Genomic DNA, 21,881 nt, shown 5'->3' with positions numbered 1-21,881 from the left:
GGCATTGGGAGACACACTCGTTTTTGTCTTCTTAGTAGATGTTTGGATTCCATGTGCTCTCCCAGGACGTGGTTCGCCTGTATCGCGCAAAGATGAAGGGTGGATGCTTACCCCAGCCTGGGACCACGGGGGACTTTTAGGTGACTCCTGGGGACCCGTAGGTCGCTCCCTCCCAGACCCCCTGGCCTCCGTCCTTAGTCTTTGGGGAATGAGGGTTATGCTGTGGGAATTGGATATCCTTGACAGGTAGGAAGTCCTGGAGGAAGATTGTTGAGGGAAAGTGGGTCTTTGTCACATTCTCAAATGACACCTTTGATCTTGGTGACAAGGTTGTGGTTTGAAGTGGGAATCATCAGAAAGACTCTGAATGGGAGACAGTTATATTTGATTATGTGTCATTTGTTCAGGTTTTCAGAATGCCTGTATTAGGTGCCGTGAGCTCTTAAATGATCACAAAATAGATACTAAGTGAGCATGAAAAGGGCGGATTGTAATACCTAACATAGTCATTCAAAATATGTCTCCTTTGCAGAGCCTAAACTAAATAGACTGTAAAAATATTTCTTTATCCTGTTTGGAAAATGCTGGCTCTTGCGAAATAGTCTATTTAAGAGGCAGAACGAAATGCCTTTTGAAAGACCGCATCGGTTACGCGATGGGTTGCTAAGGTCGGTCCATAGCTGAGATGAAAGTGGTTCTCAAAGTGGGGTCCTGGGGCCCATGGGAGTTCCTTATGGGACTCTATGAGGTCACTACGACTTTTGTAAGAATACGAAAGCATTATTTGCTTTTTTCTTCCTCTCTCCTTCTCGCATGAGTGTTGGGTGGAGTTTCCAGTGGCCACCTGACGTGTGATGATGGTTGTCTCTTTGACCACCAGTGAAATGCATCTTTGAGGGCTCTTGTGTTTTCTGTATTTTGTTTTACTTGTTACTATGGCTGCTATCGAGAGGCACCCCCAAGCCCCACACCAACAAACGCCTCTCAGGGTTCTTGATAGATTTCTAGCGCTTCCAGAAATCTTGAGATCAGAGAGTTTGAGAGGCGCTGCTTTGAGCGTGGGGGGCTGTGAAGCGGACATTGAGGGGCTTGAAGGTGGCCTGGGTCTATGTCTACCACACTCTGTATCACTCTGTACCCTGGGGCACAGTAGGGACCCCAGAATATTTGTCCAGCCAGACCCTGGAAGAATGGGTGTGTTGCTGGCTGTCGGTTACCCTGGCGAAAGTTCAAAGCGTGAGGTCAGTTTGAAGAATTGAAGGGTCACCTCTCAGGGATGTGATCAGCTAGAGAGAGACGAGACAAGGATCGGGGTCAGGGGCTTTAGAAGAAGAGAGATTCTTGTGCTCCGAGAGCCCAGCGGTTGGTCAGCTGGGGGATATTTCAGCAGGATCCATGCTTTCCATTAACTATCACGTGAATGGTCTAAACCTTGTAAAGACTATTATGCAACTTTAGTACTGTTTTCTGTTACCAAGAATAAGTTTAGGGCTGAGTCCTGATTCTCCCCTATCATGAAGTAAGGATGATTCACGTAGTTGGGGAGCAATATGGCGGCCTCAGCCCTATTATGCACATGAGCCAGGCTCCGGAGTAGACTCAACAGGACTAGTTCAGCATGTTCGTATGCCTAGTTCTTGACTCATCTGCCTCTCCTGGATTCTCTCATAGCAAACTTCTTCTCTTGTTCTTGGATTCTCTAGAGCAGCATGGTCCAACAGAACTTGGTGCCAGGAGGACCATGTCCTATAATCTCTGTTGCTATGGTGACCAGCTGATGTACCAGCTTCTTTTTTCAAAATTTATTTTATTGAAGTATAGTTGATGTACAATATTGTGTTAGTTTCAGGTGTACAGCAAAGTGATTCAGTTATACGTATATATATATATTCTTTTCCATTATGGTTTGTCACAGGATACTGTATATAGTTCCCTGTGCTCTATAGTAAGACCTTGTTGTTTATCCATCCTATATATGATAGTTTGCATCCGCTAATCCCAAACTCCCAATCCATCCCTCCCCCACCTCCCCTCCTCCTTGGCAACCACAAGTCTGTTTTCTATATCTGTGAGCCTATTTCTGTTTTGTAAATAAGTTCATCTGTGTTGTATTTTAGATTCCACATATAAGTGGTATCGTATGATATTTGTCTTTCTCTGTCTGATTTACTTCACTTAGTATGATCATCTCTAGGTCCATCCATGTTGCTGCAAATGGCATGATTTCATTCTTTTTGATGGCTGAGTAATATTCCATTGTATATATGTACCACATCTTCTTTATCTATTTCTCTGCCGACGGGCATTTAGGTTGCTTCTATGTCTTGGCTATTGTGAATAGTGCTGCTATGAATGTAGGGGTGCATGTGTCTTTTTGGATTACAGTTTTGTCTGGATATATGCCCAGGAGTGGGATTGCTGGGTCATCACCAACTTCCTTATTGGATTCAACCTCACTTCATTGGACTTTAAATAAGCCACATGTGTCTGGTAACTGCTGCATTGGACAGCACAGCTTACACACTTAAGAATCTCAGCAGTCGTGTAGGTAAACAAAATCAGACATCAGAATTCCTTCCTTCTGGGGTGCCACTACCTGAGGATCGTTTTTAAGTGATTTCTCAGACACTGTTAGTGATACCAATGGTAACAGCCCTTTAATAAAATTCTCGGCTGTCCCCTAATTCATTATGACACCTGAGATAAATTACACGTCGAAAAGACCTCCTTTCCCTAGTGTAAGTAAATGTCCAGAGGCATACGTATATTTTCCAAAAGTGATTGACTATCAGCTGCTATTTTCTAAACATGTCTGGTTGCATTTTCCACACGGACCCCTTATAGCATCTTTTCTGTTTCTATATGAACCATACTCTCATGGGTACTTGAGGATTTCATAACAAAACACTTTCAAACGGGCAAAACATCTTCACTGATGGGAAGATTGAGCTTGTCAGCAGAAGACAAACTACATCTTCCTTGAGAAGATGTAGTGAAAGTTATAGTTTTAAATATATGTATACACAGGCATAGCTTGCTTTATTGCACTTCACAGATGCCGTGTTTTTTATACATTGACGGTTTGTGGCAGCCCCGCCTCGAGCAAACCTGTCGGGGCCATTTTTCCAACAGCATTTTCTCCCTTTGTGTCTCTGGGTCACATTTTGGTCATTCTCGCCATATTTCAAACGTTTTCATTGTGATTATATGTGTGATGGTATCTGTGACCAGGGAACTTTGATGTTAGTACGAAGGGTCCCTGAAGGCTTGGAGGATGGTTTGCAGTTTTTAACAAGAAACTATTTTAAAACGAAGGTCTGTACATTGTTTTTTAGACATAATGCTATTGCACACGTCATAGACTACAGAGGAGTCTATCAACTGGGAAAGATCACTTTTATACGCCCTGGAAAACCAAAAAATTCCTGTGACTCGATTTATTGCCATATTTGCTTTATTGTGTTGGTCTGGAACCCAACCTGTGTCTCTGAGGTCTGCCTGTGTGTCTGTGTGTGTGTGTGTGTGTGTGTGTAATTTATTTCCAGCCTCTCCCCATTGTAAATATTGCCAGAGACTTTTTTATTCACTAATTTTTATTGGAGTAGAGTTGCTTTACAATGTTGTGTTAGTTTCTCCTGTACAGCAAAGTGAATCGGCTCTACGTATACATACATCCCCTTTTTTTTTGGATTTCCTTCCCATTTAGGTCACCGCAGAGCACTGAGTAGAGCTCCCTGTGCTCTACAGCAGGTTCTCATTAGTTGTTTATTGTATACATAGTATCAGTAGTGCAGAGACTTCTGATGTCGTGTGGCAACCTCACTGCACACAGATGCCACCTGCCTGCTGGTACGCGCACACACACACACACACACCCCTCATAGTCTCCCTCTCCCAAGTTTCCATTAAACTGATAATAGTTTATTTTCAGGAACACAGGAATAACGTAGATACACACAGACATCACGAAGGAGCTGCAGGGGTCACGCACAGGGTAGAAGTCGCATCAGACTTCCGGACGACCAGGAGCCGACGGCAGTGGGTAGGGTAGTGTGGGCGAAGCAGCGTGGGGAGGTCTGGACACGCCAGACCCCAGACGAGCTCTAACGAGTGAGGATTGAGTGGGACTTCCCCGGCGGTCCAGTGGTTAGGGCTTGGCGTTTCTCACTGCCGAGGGCCCGGGTTCGATCCCTGGTCGGGGAACTGGGATCCCCGCAAGCCGCATGGCATGGCCAAAAAGAAGGAAAAAAAAGTAAGGATTGAGTAACGAAGCACAGGGATCCCTGGAGAACTCCACAGCTCCTGTGATGAGCACGGCGCCCAGAAAACCATCGGCACCGTGGGAACAGTTTATTTAGTCAAGAGACGGAAGGCAGTGGTTCCTCTCTAAGGGTAATGTTCTCCTAATTCTCTCATGCCGAGGGTCCCAGCCTCACTCACACGTGGAAATATGAGTGGTCCTCTGTAGACCCTCATTCTTAACAGGAAACAACCACTGAACTCGCCTCGTTCGATAGGTTTACACAGTCTGAGACATCAAGGTAGCAAGAGACTTGAGATCCCAGAGAAAGCCAATAATTCAGGGAACCTCAGAGAAGGTGAAAACAAACAAGGGAACGTAAGAGGAATTTTTTTAAAAGTCTCACTTTGAGTCATGTTTTCAGAGAAGTTTGACAAGATACTGTATCCATCAACAATAATAGGAAGTTCCAATAAGAGAGAAACAAAAGAGTTGTCAACAGGACGGCTGGATATTACAAAGGAGAATTTTCTAAAGTCCAAAGGGTGATCTGATCCATGCTTGTGACTTCAGTTATCGTCGTGGAGCTGGGGGCTGTCAAAGGCACAGCTGTCAGCTGCACCTTTCTCTTGCGAGCTGCAGGGTGGTCCCCAAGGCAGTGCCTGTTGGGTGGGTTTGTCTGTCTCTCCCCAACATCCAGGGGGCCCCTTATATTCATTTCCCGAGGCTCTTGTTACAAATCGTTACAAACCAGGCGACTTGAAACAGGAATCCATCCTTCCCAGTCCTGGAGACCAGACGTGTGAGATCAAGGTGTCCCAGGGCTGAGCTCCCTCCAGAGGCTCCAGGGGAGGGTCCTTCCCGCCTCTTCCAGCTTCTGGGGGCTCCAGGCGTCCCTGGGCTTGTGGCCGCCTCCCTCCCATCTCTGCCTTCATCTTCACGGGGCTTCTCCTCTGTGTCTGGGTCTCTCCTCTTCTTTGTCTTAGAAGGACCCTGTCATTGGATGTAGGGCCACCCTCATCCAGGAGGACCTCATCTCAGACCCTTCACTTCATCACATCTGCAAAGACCCTGTTTCCAAATAACGTCCCATCCTAAGGTTCTGGGTGGGCATGAATCTTTGGGGGCTCGACTGAACCCAGTACGTCCCTGCTCCTCCAGGCATCTGCAGGGTCCAACATGGAACTTGTCACCACCCTCCCCAAAACAGAACAACTCAATGGACCCTTTGGACACCTGCCAGGGTTTCCTGTCTTTTTTTTTTTTTTTCTTTCGTAGACCATACACTGTGTACTTTTAGAGTGAATTATGCATAAAAGTCTGTGCAAACAATAACATATTACAATAGCATTCTCAAAAAATCCTACTATATTTTAGTGTTGTTAAGCTATATAAAATACATCTTTATAAAAGTACAGGATCTTTTTTCAAGTTTTAAAATCACGACCTTCTCAGATGCGTCAGCGCTACCCTGTGGGCATCTCCTCCCTCCCTCTCCCAGCCCATCCCCCCCCCCTCCAGCCTCATGCAGGATTTGTTCTTTCACTCCACACTAGTCTTTTGTCCTTCCTGCTGGCTTCTGCAACCGCAGGGAAATCTCTGAAACAACGGAAAGCATGCCGAACTCAGATCAGCCGGGCACTTCCCCCTGCCCGCCGCGTGATTTCCTGTACCCCGTTGCCTGAAGAACGCGATGGAAGGATTTCAGAATCCCTGCCTTCTCTTGCCCTGTTTCCTCCATCCTCATGAATCTCGATTCTCTCTGTGGCCTTTGCCATCCTTAATTTCTTTTTTTAAAATTTTTAAATTATTTTATTTTATTTTATTCTTTTGGCTGCGTTGGGTCTTTGTCACTGCATGGGGCTTTCTCTAGTTGCAGCGAGTGGGGGCTACTCTTCATTGTGGTGGCTTCTCTTGTTGTGGAGCACGGGCTCTAGGCGCACGGGCTTCAGTAGTTGTGGCACGTGGGCTCAGTAGTTGTGGCTCACAGGCTCTAGAGTGCAGGCTCAGTAGTTGTGGCGCATGGGCTTCGTTGCTCCGCAGCATGTGGGCTTTTCCCGGACCAGGGCTGGAACCCATGTCCCCTGCATTGGTAGGCGGATTCTTATCCACTGCGCCACCAGGAAAAGTCCCACCCGTCCTTAATTTCAATGAGCCTCTACTTTCCAGTCTGCCCCACCCTCCAATTTCCACTGGAAACTTCCCTTCCTCAAAAATGAAGGTCTTTCCCAACCTTCACCCCGAGGCGAGGTCCATCCGTATGTTCCTCAGCACACCTGTGTTCTGAAGTCCTGCAGCCTGAGAAGCCCATGAAACACAGATGAGCGCGTCAGAGTCAGGATGGCTGTTTCCATGAACGTTTACTGTCAGCCTTTCCCACACGATGGTAACAAGACAAAACAAGATATCGGGGACCAGCCTTGTGTGGACTGTGGCTGTTTCTGAATCGTGCAGAGCGTCCAACGCACAGCAATATATCAGTAGTGGTGGGACGGATGCCTCACTTCATTAGATTGACCCAGTTGTGTTTTTTTTTTTTTAATATTTATTTATCTGGTTGCACTGGGTCTTAGTTGCGGCTCGCGGGCTCCTTGGTTGCAGCATGCGAACTCTTAGTTGTGGCGTGCATGTGGCATCTAGTTCCCTGACCAGATATCGAACCCGGGCCCCCAGCACTGGGAGTGCGGAGTCTTAAGCACTGCACCACCAGGGAAGTCCCTGACCCCGTTTTTGCCTAGGGAGCTAGGTGGTCTTCACAGCGTGGACCACATAAGCCATCTGTTGTCAGGGGTGCAGCATTCTCTACACTTCCAGAGGGGCAGATTGACACCTGACGCAAGAATTGAGCGTGAGCTGAGTTGCCAGCACCTTGAAGGCTGTCCAGTGTGACAGCTGCTGGCCACGTGAAAGACGATCAAAGCCAGTCGCCCAGTCTCAGGAGCCGCTGTGAGCTTGTGGCCGCGGGTTGGACGGCACGGACGTAGACTGTTTCTGTCACCACAGAAAGTTCCACTGGGCTGTCTGGCTCCAAGCTGGTGCTTCTGAACTGGGGGCGATGTTGTCCCCAGTGGACACTTGGCAGCGTCTGGAGACATTGATTGTTACACCTGGGGGGATGGAGACCAGGGAAGCTGCTCCACACCCCACAGGGCCAGCACGCCCCGCATCCAAGACTCATCCAGCCCCAGATGCCCGTAGGGTGAGGCTGAGAAACTCTGCGTTGACATGAGAGACCCTGTCTGTCTGTCTGTCTGTCTGTCTATCAATCATCTATCCACCCACCTATCATTAATCTATTATATCTATGTACCATCTATCAAATCTTTCATCTATCCATATCTATCCATCTATCATCTACCAGTCTACCTATTATCTATTTATCCATTATCTGTCTATATTTCTCTATCATTTATCCACCATCTCTATATTTCTCTATTATGTATGTATCCATCTGTACCTATCTCAATATATCCATTTATCATCTGTCTTCTATATCCATGTATCCATCCATCCATCCATTTATCACCTTCTTCTATCTAGCTATCATCTGTCATCACTCTTATTTATCATCTACCACCTACCTATTATCTATCTTCTATCGATCGTCCATCCATCATCCATCTATCTATACCAGTGGTCTTCAACCAAGGGGATTCTGCTCCTCGGGGGACCACTTGACAATGTCTGGAGGCATTTGGGGTGTCACAAATGCAGGAGGGGGCGGGGGGGGGCTGCTGATGTGGTGGGTGGAGACCAGGGATCCTGGTCCACACCCCCCAGTGCCCAGCACACGCCCTCCCCCCATGACCCCCGAATTATCTAACCCAGAGTGTCAATTACGCTGAGGTCAAGAAACATCTCGGTGCATTGTTGGTAACTTTGGGGGGGTGCTATGACATCATCGCATCCCACCCTGGATGCAGTACAGGGCTGTGACTTTTAACCTGCCCGCCTTGTGTTGTCAAAGTACAAAGACCAACCTTTGTGCTCCTGGGTAAAGAGTCACCAAGCGCCGTTCAAAGTCCCTCATATCTGCTCTTAGGGAGCCCAATGCAGGGCCAGGAATTCCAGGCGTTTCCTTGCGTTACCTTCGTTAGCGTTGGGGTTGCTGTGAGGGACTTCCTGTGTTTCTTGTTTCTTTCGTGATTATACATTTTGTATCTTTCTTAGGAGAGAGTGTAACTTAGTAATTAATCTGTAAATAGAAGAATTGTGGTTCTGAAATATCTGTTCTGCCCCAGGCGCTGTGAAATGGAATGTGGCTTGACTAAGCAACATTTTGAGGGCATTGCTTGTTTTTGTTTTTTTAAAATCTGTCTAGACTAGTGAACTCACAACTCTAACCCCTCCTACCCAGGGCTCAGCTGAATTGTGTCCAGTTTATTGAGCTGATCTTTGAAGTTAAAGATTCCAAGTTTTTTTTAAAAAATCCTCATAACTTTATCCAAAGCACACATTTTTGGGGGTAAATTCTGCTTATTAAGAGATAATTCACAAACGATAAAAGTCACCCTTTCAAAGTGTACAGTTCCACAATTCTAATTTTAATCAGAGTTAGCACACATTCTTTAAAAAACAGCTTCTAAAGGTTTTTTTTTCCCCTGTAAAACAGAAGTTTGTACTAGTTTGCAGCCGTAATTGCCAAAAGCCAACTTTGAAAAGGAGAACTGCAGGCTTGGGACACATGATGTCATGTACTGTAGTTTATCAGCTTTTCTGATGTTACCTTAAGGGGGGAAAACCTCAAGGAAAAGAACTGGGTTTTACAATGATACATTCTTTCATTGTGGCATAGTAATTATCTTGCAATAATTATATAATGTATGTTTATTGAATTGCTCAATTTAACATATTTAACTATCATGTACCTAAAACATTTCTACAGCTCACAGATTTTAAAAATGAAGAAAATTATACATGGAAACGCATTCCTGTTTTTGGCCCCCATCTGCCTCCACCACCATCCCCTGCCGACTCCAGGTACCCAGCTTAGTATCTTGTATCTTTCTGCAGAAGTCCTTTCAGGGACTTCCCTGGTGGCGCAGTGGTTAAGAATCCACCTGCCAATGCAGGGGACACGGGTTCGAGCCCTGGTCCGGGAAGATCCCACATGCCACAGAGCAGTTAAGCCCGTGCGCCGCAACTACTGAGCCTGCGCTCTAGAGCCCGTGAGCTGCAACTACCGAGGCCGCGGGCCACAACTACTGAAGCCCGCGCGCCTAGAGCCCGTGCTTCACAAGAGAAGCCACTGCAGTGAGAAGCCCGTGCACCGCAACAAAGCTTAGTCCCCCACTTGCCACAATTAGAGAAAGTCCGTGCACAGCAACGAAGACCCAATGCAGCCATGAATAAATAAATTAATTTATTTTTTTTAAAAAAGTCTTTTCAACATAGAGAAGCACATATCACTATCAAGAGTGGACTGACATTTTCTTCACATACTGCCTTCTTTCAGCCTCCTTAGAAATTATAGATCCTTTTTTCGATTGGTTCAAACATCTCCACACGAATTTCACTTGTCTAAACAGTTAAGGAGATAAAACCTTTGCTCCCGTTGGATGGAGGAGACAAGTGATTTCTGGCACCTGGCGGGCGGGGTTCCAGGCAAAGGGGGTGACTGCTGGTGACACTTGGGGTCCACTGGTGGTGGAAGGGTGTTGGACGGGACCCCCGGATCCCCCCGGGTGGCCAGGGGACACCGCTGCTTCTGAGGCTACCTGCCGTGTCCCAGCCTCGCCTGCGGGTCCGCTGAATCCTTCCCACCTCTGGGAGAGCTAGCGAATCGGGGGCAGGTCACCCTCTGTCCGGCCCCCATCTTGCAGAATTGCTGCGTCAGAGGCCGCGGCATGCCGAGGCCGGGGGGGGGGGGTGTGATCCTCAGGCAGACTCGGCTCAGAAGCGTGGTCCAGACCCCTCTGTAGCCCCTTGAGGGTCACTGGGTCGCTCAGAAGTCTCCCAGTTGCAGCCCTTAATATTACATACATCCTGTGTTAACCTCTGTACCTTAAGCTACTTCGACCATATAGAAGTGGGAGGAAGAAGAGTGTTCCCTCGAACCCCAACGCAGAGCTCAACCCACTGGCTCAGCAGGTGATACACAGGGTGTGGGGATTCTGCCCCCGCCGAGGGGGACCTGGGTTGAAGCACATTTTCCGCCGCGCCCTCTTTCCCAGCGCCACGGGGAGGAGATGCCGTCCTTTCTTGGCAGCTCTGCTCCTGTGGAAGTTTTCCACCCATCACTGGCCTGTCGGCTGTCTTTTCTCCTGCATTTCAGGGAAGGTGGGGTCTCCTCCACCCTCACTCTCTCTCCCCTCTTGGCCGTGCCTGGTTCTGTCTTGTTAGCATCTGGGATACCCCAGTGAAAGGCACACTGAGCATCGTAACTTCAAGAGAGATCGCAGGTTACAAAGAAGTGGAGGATGCAGGGGGTGGGATGGCCGGTAAGGCAGGTCTTTCGTGAGAGATGGTTGGGTCAGCTCTTTCTGAGCTCACCTCCCTTCCTACCAGTATAAACAGGTATTGAAAAATCGCCGTTATCATTGGGGTGTGATTATGCTCAGTATACAAGGGGCGGGTGCAGACTGTTTCAGGATAGGGTGGATACATACTAAGAACTCTTGCAGTTGGTTTCTTTGTGATCATGAGATGCTCCCCTGAAAAAGCTTTACCTCTAACAAACTTACGGTTACCGAAGGGGATAGTGGGTCGTGGGAGGGAGAGATAAATTAGGAGTTTGGGATTAACAGGTACACACTACTATGTATAAAATAGATAATCAACAAGGACCTACTGTAGAGCACAGGGAACTGTACTCAATATCTTGTAATAACCTATAATGGAAAAGAATCTGAAAAACAATATATATATATATATATAAAGAACTGAATCACTTGCTGTAAACTGAAACTAACAACATTGTAAATTACCTATAGTTCCATTAAAAAAAATAGTTTTCTCTGGACTTCCCTGGTGGTCCAGTGGTTAAGAATCCGCCTTCCAATGCAGGGGACGTGGGTTCGATCCTGGTTGGGGAACTAAGATCCCCCATGCCGCAGAGCAGCTAAGCCCGCGCGCCACAACTGCTGAGCCCTCGCGCCACAACTAGAGAGAGGCCTGCACGCTGCAGCGAAGGAGCCTGCCATATGCCACAACTAAGACCCGACACAGCCAAAAATAAAATAACTAAAATAAATATTAAACAAAAAAAGGTTTCTCTCTATCAGACAGCTGTGGGAAGTGAGTTGAAATTAGTTGGCATCCAGATCCCAGGAGTCTTCGGGAGTGAGGTTTATTGACGTCAGAAGCCGGGTGACGGGTGTATTTAATCCTCTTCCCAGCTCTCTGTGCTTTAAGGTTTGATGGAGTGGTTTGGACTGTCCTAAAGTTGCGTCGGCTGTTGCTAAATGAAGATGGAGATTACAGGTAATTGTCAGGCAGATCGTGATGAAGTTTTATCTCCTCTTTGGGAAACAGGCTTACAAAGCCCATATCTATCTGTCATCTGTCTATCCTTCATCCATCTCTCCTTTCTTTCTTTCTATCTGTCCACGTATCTGTGTATCCGTTCCTTCCTGTTTTTGACAGGGGTGGGGAGGATACAGTCAGGTTAAGAAAAAGAAGGCAGGTGAGCTGGTACAATCGGTCCTTCTCTACCGATGCCTTTAGCAAAGTGTCTCTGGTCAAATCTGGAATCTATGGATTTTGGACACAGGGTTTCTTGAAGATGGTCACGTGGGGCATAGGATCCTCTAGGGTGTAGGACAGACGCAATTTTTTAAAAGAACTTTTTATTAAGAAATAGTTTAAGACGATTAATTCAGTAGTTGAAGACGCAGGAGAAGTTGTACAATAGTCCACAGAGGGGTGTCCCCACGTGCCCTCCTCTGGGACCCCCAGTGATAACATCCTCCGTAAACCAAGGACAAAGTTAAAACCAAGAACTGGCTTTATAGGATCTCCCGAGTGGGCCTTCTTTGGGTGACAGTGGAGGTAATGGAAAGGCTTGGCTTCCTGCACGAAATCTGAGCTTTGATTCTGGGTCCAGAAGGTGCTTATCCGTTGTAAGAAGGTAACACCCGGGAGGCCACCCTGGGATCTTTGGGTAAAGAATGGATTTGAAGGGTGAAGTTGATGCTTTTCATTGCTGGATTCGGCCCACAAATGGGAAAGACAGGTCTTGACGTCTCAGACCCCCGAATCCATCCCCGCAGCCGTGGCACTTCCTGTTCAGAATTGCTTCATCCCCAGCGTGGACCCAGCATGGAAAATGTGTGTGTGTGTGTCTAAGAATGTTTGCATAATCGAATAACTGCCCCTCCCTTGCTGTGTGGACGAGACTTCATCCTGTTTATTGATTTATTGTTTGAAATTTTTATGGGAGTAGAGTTGATTTACAGCGTTGTGTTAGGTGTACAGCAAAGTGATTCAGTAATACATATACATCTTTTTTAGATTCTTTTCCCATATAGGCCATGACAGAGTATTGAGTAGAGCTCCCTGTGCTATACAGTAGGTCCTTATTAGTTATCTATTTTATATATAGTAGTGTGTATATGTCAATCCCAATCTCCCAATTTATCCCTACCCCCCAGACTTCATCCTATTTACAGCAGACCCTTCAAAGCATGAACTCAGTCATTTTTAGGAAAGCAGTACTATTTCTGAATCTCTGAAACAGGAAGAAAAGAAAAAGTGATTTCTCGTCAGGTTAAAAAATGGTTCAGTTCCCTAATTTTCAACAGAACACAGGAAATACGGTTTTTATGTACAGGACTCCCTTTGCACATTTAACCAATCTTTGCTAATTTCCACCTTGGTGGAATTTCTATCTTGATTCTGCTCCGCGGGTTGTTATAATGGTCCTGTTATTTCAAGTTGTCTTTTCCTTTATTTGTGAAGTAAATGTTCTCCTTAAACATGTCCTCAAAGGGTTTGTTTCTACCCCTTTCATCATCAAAGAGTGGATACGTCCTTTCTTGTGGAGTCTTTTTTCCTTAAAGCACAAGACGGAAGTGTGTAAGATAATGTCACTGCCGACGGTCTCCATGATGTAAAGTAATTAAAATCAGTGTGTTTCTTCAAGGTTAAATTTTGTCAGAGGTATCTAGAAAAAGATTGAGGGGTATTGCATATATCATTTGATTGCTGCAGTCTCGAGGATAAAAAAAATAGTCATTGGGAAGCCAGACTTATGTGTCATAACAGTAAGCTTAATTATGTCCATTTTTCGCAGGAGACACTATGCGTATACACTTTTACAAAATCCTTTGTAAGAGGAGGAATCTTCTCACTTCCAGTAATTAAAACATGAAATGCAAATGCAATTCATAAAAGGGAATGTGGAATTTGGCTGTCTTTCTGGTGAAACTTCCTGTTTCAGAGTCTCCAAGAGAAATTCCCCTTTCTGGCGGGGGCGTGTGCCTGGTGAGGACAGCCAAGGGGCTTACCCCACCGGAGCAGAAACCCAGCAATGTTTCCTTTGCCCAGAACATGTTGCTATTATTAGCTATCATCCTGTTCTCTCTTGGAGCAGACTCATGGTTTGCATGCTTCTTTTGATAAGCTTTTGGAAAGTTCATCACTTTTCCAGAACAGACTGGCTTTTCTTTTTATGAATTCTAATTGTTTTCGTTGAGTGTCTCCTCATCAACTATCTGGACAAAGACAATTGAGTGTGGTGTCCTCAGTGTTGGCCTTTAAATTTCCCCAGATTTCCCAAACCACATCAGTGTATCAAAAGACTTGAGCAGATCCCTGTTGGGGTATTTGAAAAATGTAAATTTTCATTTCCAAACGTGTTCTCAAACAGGAGGAAGATAAGTAAAAATCCTGTTCGGTTCTGTATGCAAAAACATGAACACATAGTATTAGGTGATTAAATAATAAGGATGCTAGAAGAATCCTTGCATTGCTTGGTTGAATTTGTACCCCTGGAGCTGCCATAACAAATTACCGCCAAACTGGGAAGCTTAAAACCATAGACATTCATCCTCTCTGAACCCTGGAGACCAGACGTCTGAGGTGAAGGTGTCTCAGGGCCAAGCTCCCTCCAGAGGCTCCAAGGAGGGTCCTTCCTGCGTCTTCCAGCTTCTGGGGGCTCCAGGCATCCCTGGGCTTGTGGCCGCCTCCCTCCCGTCTCTGCCTCTGTCTTCCCGGGCTTCTCCTCTGTGTCTGTGTCTCTCCTCTTCTGTCTCTTAGAAGGACCCTGTCATTGGATGTAGGGCCACCCTCCTCCAGGGGGACCTCATCTCAGACCTTTCACTTCATCACCTCTGCAAAGACCCTATTTCCAAATAAGCTCCCGTTCCCAGGTTCCAGGGTTAGGAATTGAATCTATCTCTTGGGGGACACAATTCAACCCTCAACTGGTGGGAGGAGAGTTAGAAAGACTGTGTGTAGGTGACCCAAACAGGACCAGGCCCACTGTGGGTCCCCCCCCCCAGCACAGAGGTTGAGTAGGGTCCAGATGGGCGGTGTCGGCTTTCTGGCGTGTTGGTCCATTAGTGGATTTTTTCTATAGAACGTGCTGTGGGAAAAGGGGGGAGACCAGAGGGGGATGGAGGGTGAAGTCAGAGGGAGTGGCCCCCCTATCATTTCTCTCATTACCCCTCTGACCCCCAGACCCCAAAATAAAACCCAGAGTGGTTTACATTTTCTCCTTTTGTAATTACCTGGCATTCCACAGTACTCTTTTTTTTTAAATATTTATTTATTTATTTATTTATTTATTTATTTATTTATTTATTTTTGGCTGTGTTGGGTCTTCGTTTCTGCGCGAGGGCTTTCTCTAGTTGCGGCAAGTGGGGGCCACTCTTCATCGCGGTGCGCGGGCCTCTCACTGTCGCGGCCTCTCTTGTTGCGGAGCACAGGCTCCAGACGCGCAGGCTCAGTAGTTGTGGCCCACGGGCCTAGTTGCTCCGCGGCATGTGGGATCCTCCCAGACCAGGGCTCGAACCCGTGTCCCCTGCCTTGGCAGGCAGACTCCCAACCACTGCGCCACCAGGGAAGCCCCCACGTTACTCTTAACTGTCCTCATTCTGTATGGATTTTCCCCAAGTGTTTTCAGTTCCAGCAAACTTAAAATGATCCACACAAACTTAAATCCTAGTTTCTTTGATTTTCCATCTGCTTCACTTACATTATGGGTTTTCAAAGACAAAATAAGGCGGTCGCTTTTTTTACCTGGAGTCTGCAGGGCAAAGGCTTTCCCATGGTCCCTCTGTGACCTCCCTCCTCTCGGGACAGTTTGTGGGTTTGGGGCTGAGGAAAAGGGCAGGTCAGTCCCTTCTGACCATGCGAAATGCATTTTCTGCACTTTCCCGCACCTCAGTCTGCAGTTCTTTTTTTTTTTCCCCCCCTTCTGTTGTGACTTCACAGTAAAGAGATACCTTGTGTTCAAGGTGACCCCTTTATTTAATTTTTAAATTTTTATTGGAGTGTAGTTGAGAAATAGTTTTTTTTTCCCCGTTTTATTGAGATGTGTTTGACGTATAACATTATATTAGTTTTGGGTGTGCAGCACCAATGATGGGATATTCGTATATATTGCAAAGTGGTCACCACACTCTGTCTAGGTAACATCCATCACCTTACATAGTTACACATTTTTTTCTTGTGATGAGAACTTTTAAGATCTACTCTCTTAGCGGCTTTCAAGTAAACAATACAGTGTTAAAAACAAAACAATACAGTATTACTAACTGTAGTCACCATGCCGTACTTGACATCCCCAGGACTTACTTATTTTGTAACTGTAACCTTGGACCTTTTAACCCCCTTCATCCATTTCCCCCCATCGCTCACCCCTCACCTCTGGCGACCACCGTCGACTCTGTTTCTATGAGTTTGCCTTTTTTTAGATTCCTCATATATGTGAGATCATACAGTGTGTGTTTTTCTCTGTTGGACTTATTTCACTTAGCATAATGCTCTCAAGGCTCATCCGTGATGTCCCAAGTGGCAGGATTTCCTTCGTTTTTTCATTTTATTGGAGTATAGTTGATTATCACACTGAGTGAAGTAAGTTAGACAAAGATCCTATGCTGTCACTCATCTGTGGCATCTAGTTAAAAATGATATAAATGAACTTACTTACAAAACGGAAACAGACTCACAGATTTCGAAAACAAACTTATGGTCACCAGAGGGGAAACGTGAGGGGGAGGGATAAATCAGGAGCTTGGGATTAACATACACACACTACTGTATATACAATAGATAATCAACAAGGATTTCCTTCATTTTTACACTGAAGAATATTCCATTTCGTCTCTTATTGGGCACAGGTGGGTCATGTAACCATCCTTACCTGCAGCAAAGCTAAAAGGCGGACTTTCCTACTTTCTAACGGGAGATATTGAGAGCTGGGGATGTATATTGGAGAGCTTGCCAGCACCAAGCAGGAAAAGCTGTTTGTCCTTTTTCTTTCTACTGCAATAACAACTTCAGCACCACTGAATGTTGTTTTTGTCTTCAGTGCATTAAAGCCGATCAGCTTAAAAATTACAGCGTGCTGGTGTCATCTACCTTCAACAAGATGATGTCCCTGTATCCTCCTGTAATCTGACTGTGGTGCTGAGGGACCTCCCCCATCTCTGAACCGCAGGCACTCTGCTTTGATTCTCAGTGTTTACAGCACACACAACTCAGAGCAAGCTTAAAAGATGTTGCGGGCAGAAATGTAAAAAAAAAAAAATCTGTTGAGTCATAGCTGTGTTGTCTTTCTTTTCATCATTAGAATTTTAGCGTGTGGCAAGACAATTGATACATTTATATAGTAATCTACCTGTTCTATCAGAGAGATGGAAACAATGAGTCCAAACGGCTTAATTTGTTTGCCTTGAGTTCATAGATCAAATCAAAGGCAGAACTTGCACTAGATGCCATGCGAGTGTCCTCGGTTCCCACTCATGCGCCCTTTACCAAACGGAAACACAAGCATTCTCATGAAAACACCTAAACTGTATCAATTCGCTCTCCTCAGAGCCCTTTCCCTACATGCCTCTCTGTGTTGATCTGATTCCACAGAACTTTGTCAACACGACGCTGCCTCACTGTGATACAATTCTGTTTTTACTTCTGAATTATCTTTTGATGAGGATGTACTTTTAAAAAATGTATTGGGGCTCATCATTTGCTTCTTCTGGCACAGTTTCTTTCCTTCATGTTTGTACATCACTTTCTACTTCCGCAATAATAAAATATTCGCGATTGGGAACTTCCTTTAAAAGCCAAGGTGACTGATTAAAAAAAAAATTAAAAAAAAATTTTAATAAATATTTTCTTAATAAAAAAAAAAAAAGCCAAGGTGACTTGTCAATGGCCCTCACCCCAGCTGCGTAAGCCAGGAGATGTACTTACTTATTTTGCAGCTTGAGAATTTTAATTTGTAGAAAATGCCCTCCCCGCAAATGTACTGCTTAGGTATAACTTTGTTTTCCTCTCCATGTTACCAAGTGCTATAAATGGCATTCCCAACTCTATGAAAGAGGAGAAGGTGGCTTTATGGTTGTGTTGAAGGTCTTCTTCCTCTTCGAGCCATCCTTGAATTCCTTTTGTCCTGCTTTCTCATCATGTTGATTACCGTTTTTCCAGCCAGGGAGCCCCAATTTGTTGGCCGTTTTCCATACCTTCTTCCCCTGGGAGCGGCCTTCCTCTGCGTTATTTCTTCGATAAACAGGCAGAAAGGACAGCCGTCTTGGATAAGCTTCCAGAGGTTCACACATACAGATGTCATTTTTCTGCCCCCAACTTTACCTTTTCTCTGGCTGTAGATAAAATTCCTTTGGATCTTTCACCTCAGAGGTCCTGTAAGTGATTGCCGGCCTGGGAGAGGGGTAGCGGCTGGACCCCACCCCACAGTGAGGCTCAGGGGATGAGGAGGGGCTGGAGGGGGACCGAGGAGGAGGAGGAGGAAGAAGAGACATTGGGTTGACAGTGTCACAGCACGGTACAAAAGAGGGTTTGATTTCCTTTTATATTTATACTGTTGATTTCCTTTCATGTTTGTAGTGGTTGCACTTTTTAAATTTTTCTCTCTGTTAGTATCTGCATCACTTGATTCTAACCCTTGGCAAGTTTTAACAGAAACACTAAGTGCATTTAGCTGGCATTAATGGGTTAAAGGAAGAAGCTTGTGAGCAGGGCTGTATTACAATTAGCCTTTTTGTTTTTTTTTTTTTAACAGGACGGTGGCAATCACCAACACGTGTACTACAGTTCTGAGTTTATTAGCCTCTCATACAGTGCTTCGTGGGTTAAATAGGAACCTGGCAGGGATATTCACAAGTTTTTCATGGAAAGAATTATTTCTGATTTTTTTTTTAATCCAATTTTTTAAATTGAAGTATAGTTAATTTACAATGTTGTGTTAGCTTCAGGGGCACAGCAAAGTGATTCGGTTATATATATGCATATCTATTCTTTTTCAGATTCTTTCCTATTATAGGTTATTATAAGATGTTGAGTAGACCTCCCCGTGCTATACAGTAGGTCCTTGTTGTTCACCTGTTTTATATATAGTAGTGTGTATCTGCTAATCCCAAACTCCTAATTCATCTCTCCCCACCCCCTGCTCTCCCCTCTGGTAACCATAAGTTTATTTTCTATGTCTTGTCTTGATTTAGAAAACCTGAAGAAAAAGACACACTGAAGGAATGTACTTGGCATCCTTTTCCGTTCTGCCTTTCCCTGTGTGTGTGTTTTCTCTGGGATGACTCATTTGCAGAAAGGATGGCCAGTCGCCCCTATTTAAAGAACAGTTTGGGGGCAAGCGACCCTGTGTGTGTATCAATGCCACTGACCGTTCCAGACAGGCGCCTGTGCCCCAGCCCGCGCTCCAGGTGCACCGCCCGGTGCTGCGGTGCCCGAGCCGCCGGGGCGCTGGTCCCCCGTGCTGGGGGCCGTGGGCGCTGACGCCGCCTCTCCCCGCCGCAGGTACAGGGACGTTCGGCCGCGTGCAGCTGGTGCGCGAGAAGAAGAGCACCCGCTTCTTCGCCCTGAAGGTGATGCGCATCCCGGATGTCATCCGCCTGAAGCAGGAACAGCACGTGCACAACGAGAAGTCCGTGCTGAAGGAAGTCAGCCACGCCTTCCTGGTCAAGCTGTGAGTCCCCTCCTCCCGGACCCCGGGTGGGTGTTCCCGCGGGAGGTGGGATGCAGCGCGGTCACAGCGGGTCGCACTGGCCTGCGGCATCTCCGCTCCCGGCCTCGCGGAGAAGGGCGCCGTTCGCACAAGTGCCTGCGCGGGGTGGGACGCCGGGCTCCGCCCCCCCCCCCTGTGCCAGCCGCGCGGCCCCGGGGGCATCTGCGGCCCCGCCACAGGCTCTGTCCCCTCCTCGCGGCCCCAGCTCCCTCGGCAGCCTGACCAGTGGGTTCTCCTGGGACCTCAGTCACCGGCTCACCTCTACTCACTCGCATCCTTTCTTGGGTTTCTCGTTGACCGTTCAGTGTCCCCATGTAGATGCCTCATAGAACCTTCCAGTGGAAGCTGCCCGATATGGACCGAATGGATCCCTCTCTCTGCCACGCTCTCTGCTGGCGGAGGGTCAGGCCGTTTCCCACTCAGGGGCCAGAGGTGTGGGCGTCCGCAGAGGGCTCTCCGGCCCCCTCCCCGGGGGCCTTCCGCCGCCTCCCACCTCCTCCGCCGCCTTCCTCACGCCCCTTCTCAGCCCCCGACCCCTCCCAGCCCAGCCTGGTGCGGGCCCCCCTCTCTGGCCTGAGTACCCAGCTGTTCTTGGCCTCCCAGACTTGCCTCTTTCAAGGCCGCCTTTGCTTTAACTACAGCCGTGGCCATGATCTGCGTCTCTGCTGACAAATCCGCAGGGAATGACCCCAGGGGCTCAGTGTCCTAGAAATGCCACTCGGAGCAGGGACGGGTGGCATGTTTGGGGGGTGACAGAAGGGAAGCAGCTGACTTCTCGTCTTACTTTCCTTTTATGAAGCGCAAAGGCCGTGTTGGGCCCGCGTGGACGGGTCAGTAGAGCCTCACGCTGTTGGGTCATTAAAATCGAAACACAAAAAAGCCAGCGGCTGCAGCAGAGTCACCTCCCCTCCCCGTTCAGCTCTGAGTCTCCTCTTCGCTGGGAAGTGGTGGGAAGATGGGTAGAAAATCTCATGCGTGCAGATCTTCTTCTGGAAAGAAGAAAAGCTTCTACTTCTGGTGTCTCTTCTAGAAACTGAAATAGTGATTCTGGGTAAAGACTTCAGTTTGCTAGGGTTTTCAGTACATATTTTATGAAGGAGATGTGGACTCCTTTATCTGTTGCCAAGTCATTCTCACGTGATTTAGGAGAACGGTCTTGGGCTTTTACCAAATACAGGAAGTCTCCAGCCAGAACCCCAGGGTGTGTCCCCGAGGGTGCTTTGTGTCTGAGTTTTCCCAGGAAGACGGGGCACCTGGCCGCTGGGTTCCGGTTTGCTCTGGAAACCGAGTGGCGTGATCTGTTATGTGTCTGCAGTGAAATGAGGAGAACACGGAAGAAAAGCAGATGGAATTCATGGTGAAAACGAAAAGTGTGAGACACTGGTGTTGAGAAGACACAAGTTTGGAGAAGAGGGGAGAAGCCAGTGGGAGAGGCGCTTTCCAGGGCCGTGCGTGGGCGGCGGGCATGTCGCCGAGGGGCTGGCGGGGACGCTGAGTTCACCTCATCGCATATTTTCTGGGATCAGGCACGTCCCCCTGGAAACATTAGGGTGATCCTATAGGGAATCTCGGGGGATGGCTTCCAATTCTGGGAACTCCACCTTGTTGTGGGTTGAATTATGTGTCGTCCCCCCGCCCCCGCAAAAGATACGTTGATGCCCTGACCCCCAGTACCTGTGAATGTGACCTTATTTGGAAGTTGGGTCTTTCTCTGTAGGTGTAATCAAGATGTAGGTCGAGGTCCTATAGGAGTAAGGTGGGTTCTCCATCCGATGTGATGGGTGTCCTTGTAACAAGCGGAGAAGACACACAGAGACGCACAGAGAGGAGAAAGCCACGTGAAGACAGAGGTGGAGATTGGGGGTGATTCGGCCACAAGCCGAGGAACCCCAACGATTGCTGGCAACCACCAGAAGCTGTAGAAGAAGCTAGGATGGATCCTTCCCTGGAGATTCTAGAAGGACCCACCCCCACCAACACCCTGATCTTGGACTTCTAGCCTCCAGAACTACGAGAGGATGCACTTCTGTTGTTTAAGCCACCCAGTTCGTGGTCTTCTGTTACGGCAGCCCCAGCAAAGTAACACACACCCCGTCGTCTCCCGGAGTGGGGACCAGCCTAGGTGATGGGTTCTGGAGATGCTTTCTAACTACGTCAGAGGAGTCCCCAAGATAGAATCCTTGAGCTTTGGGAAGTTAAAAGGGAATAGGGAAAAGGAGGAGCATGAAAAACAGAGCTTTAGTCAGATAACTCCGCTTCCTTTACTCTGACAGCTAATCAGGCGGTTTCCTCATCAGCTAGGGTAGATTGCCGAGTCCAGAGGGACACAGATTCTGTATTCTGATGTTCCTTGCTTTTGGATAAGTACCTAAATTGTTTCCATCACCAAGGCTGTAAGCCCTAGTTTCAGTGGGATGGAATTTGACCCCAGGTTATCTAAATCGGGTTTTCTCTTTTCAAGAGTGTGATCTCTCTGCACTGTGGTAGCCCCACAATCTG

The 21,881-nt window shown here is 47.0% G+C and overlaps 1 protein-coding gene across 2 annotated transcripts in view; it reads left to right on the top strand.

Moving 5' to 3' along the window:
* PRKX (protein kinase cAMP-dependent X-linked catalytic subunit) overlaps positions 1-21,881 on the top strand; it is an 86,015-nt gene that overhangs the window by 14,391 nt on the left and 49,743 nt on the right. For both annotated transcript variants that reach the window (XM_057538026.1, XM_057538024.1), the window contains exon 2: positions 19,175-19,343. In XM_057538026.1, the coding sequence (XP_057394009.1) occupies positions 19,175-19,343 (169 nt within the window). The remainder of the gene's footprint in view (positions 1-19,174; positions 19,344-21,881) is intronic.

Source organism: Balaenoptera acutorostrata, chromosome X (genome assembly GCF_949987535.1).
Source record: "Balaenoptera acutorostrata chromosome X, mBalAcu1.1, whole genome shotgun sequence".
NCBI lineage: Eukaryota > Metazoa > Chordata > Mammalia > Artiodactyla > Balaenopteridae > Balaenoptera > Balaenoptera acutorostrata.
The sequence above is the reverse complement of the archived record's forward strand: the minus strand, read 5'-3'. Positions and strand labels throughout refer to the sequence as shown.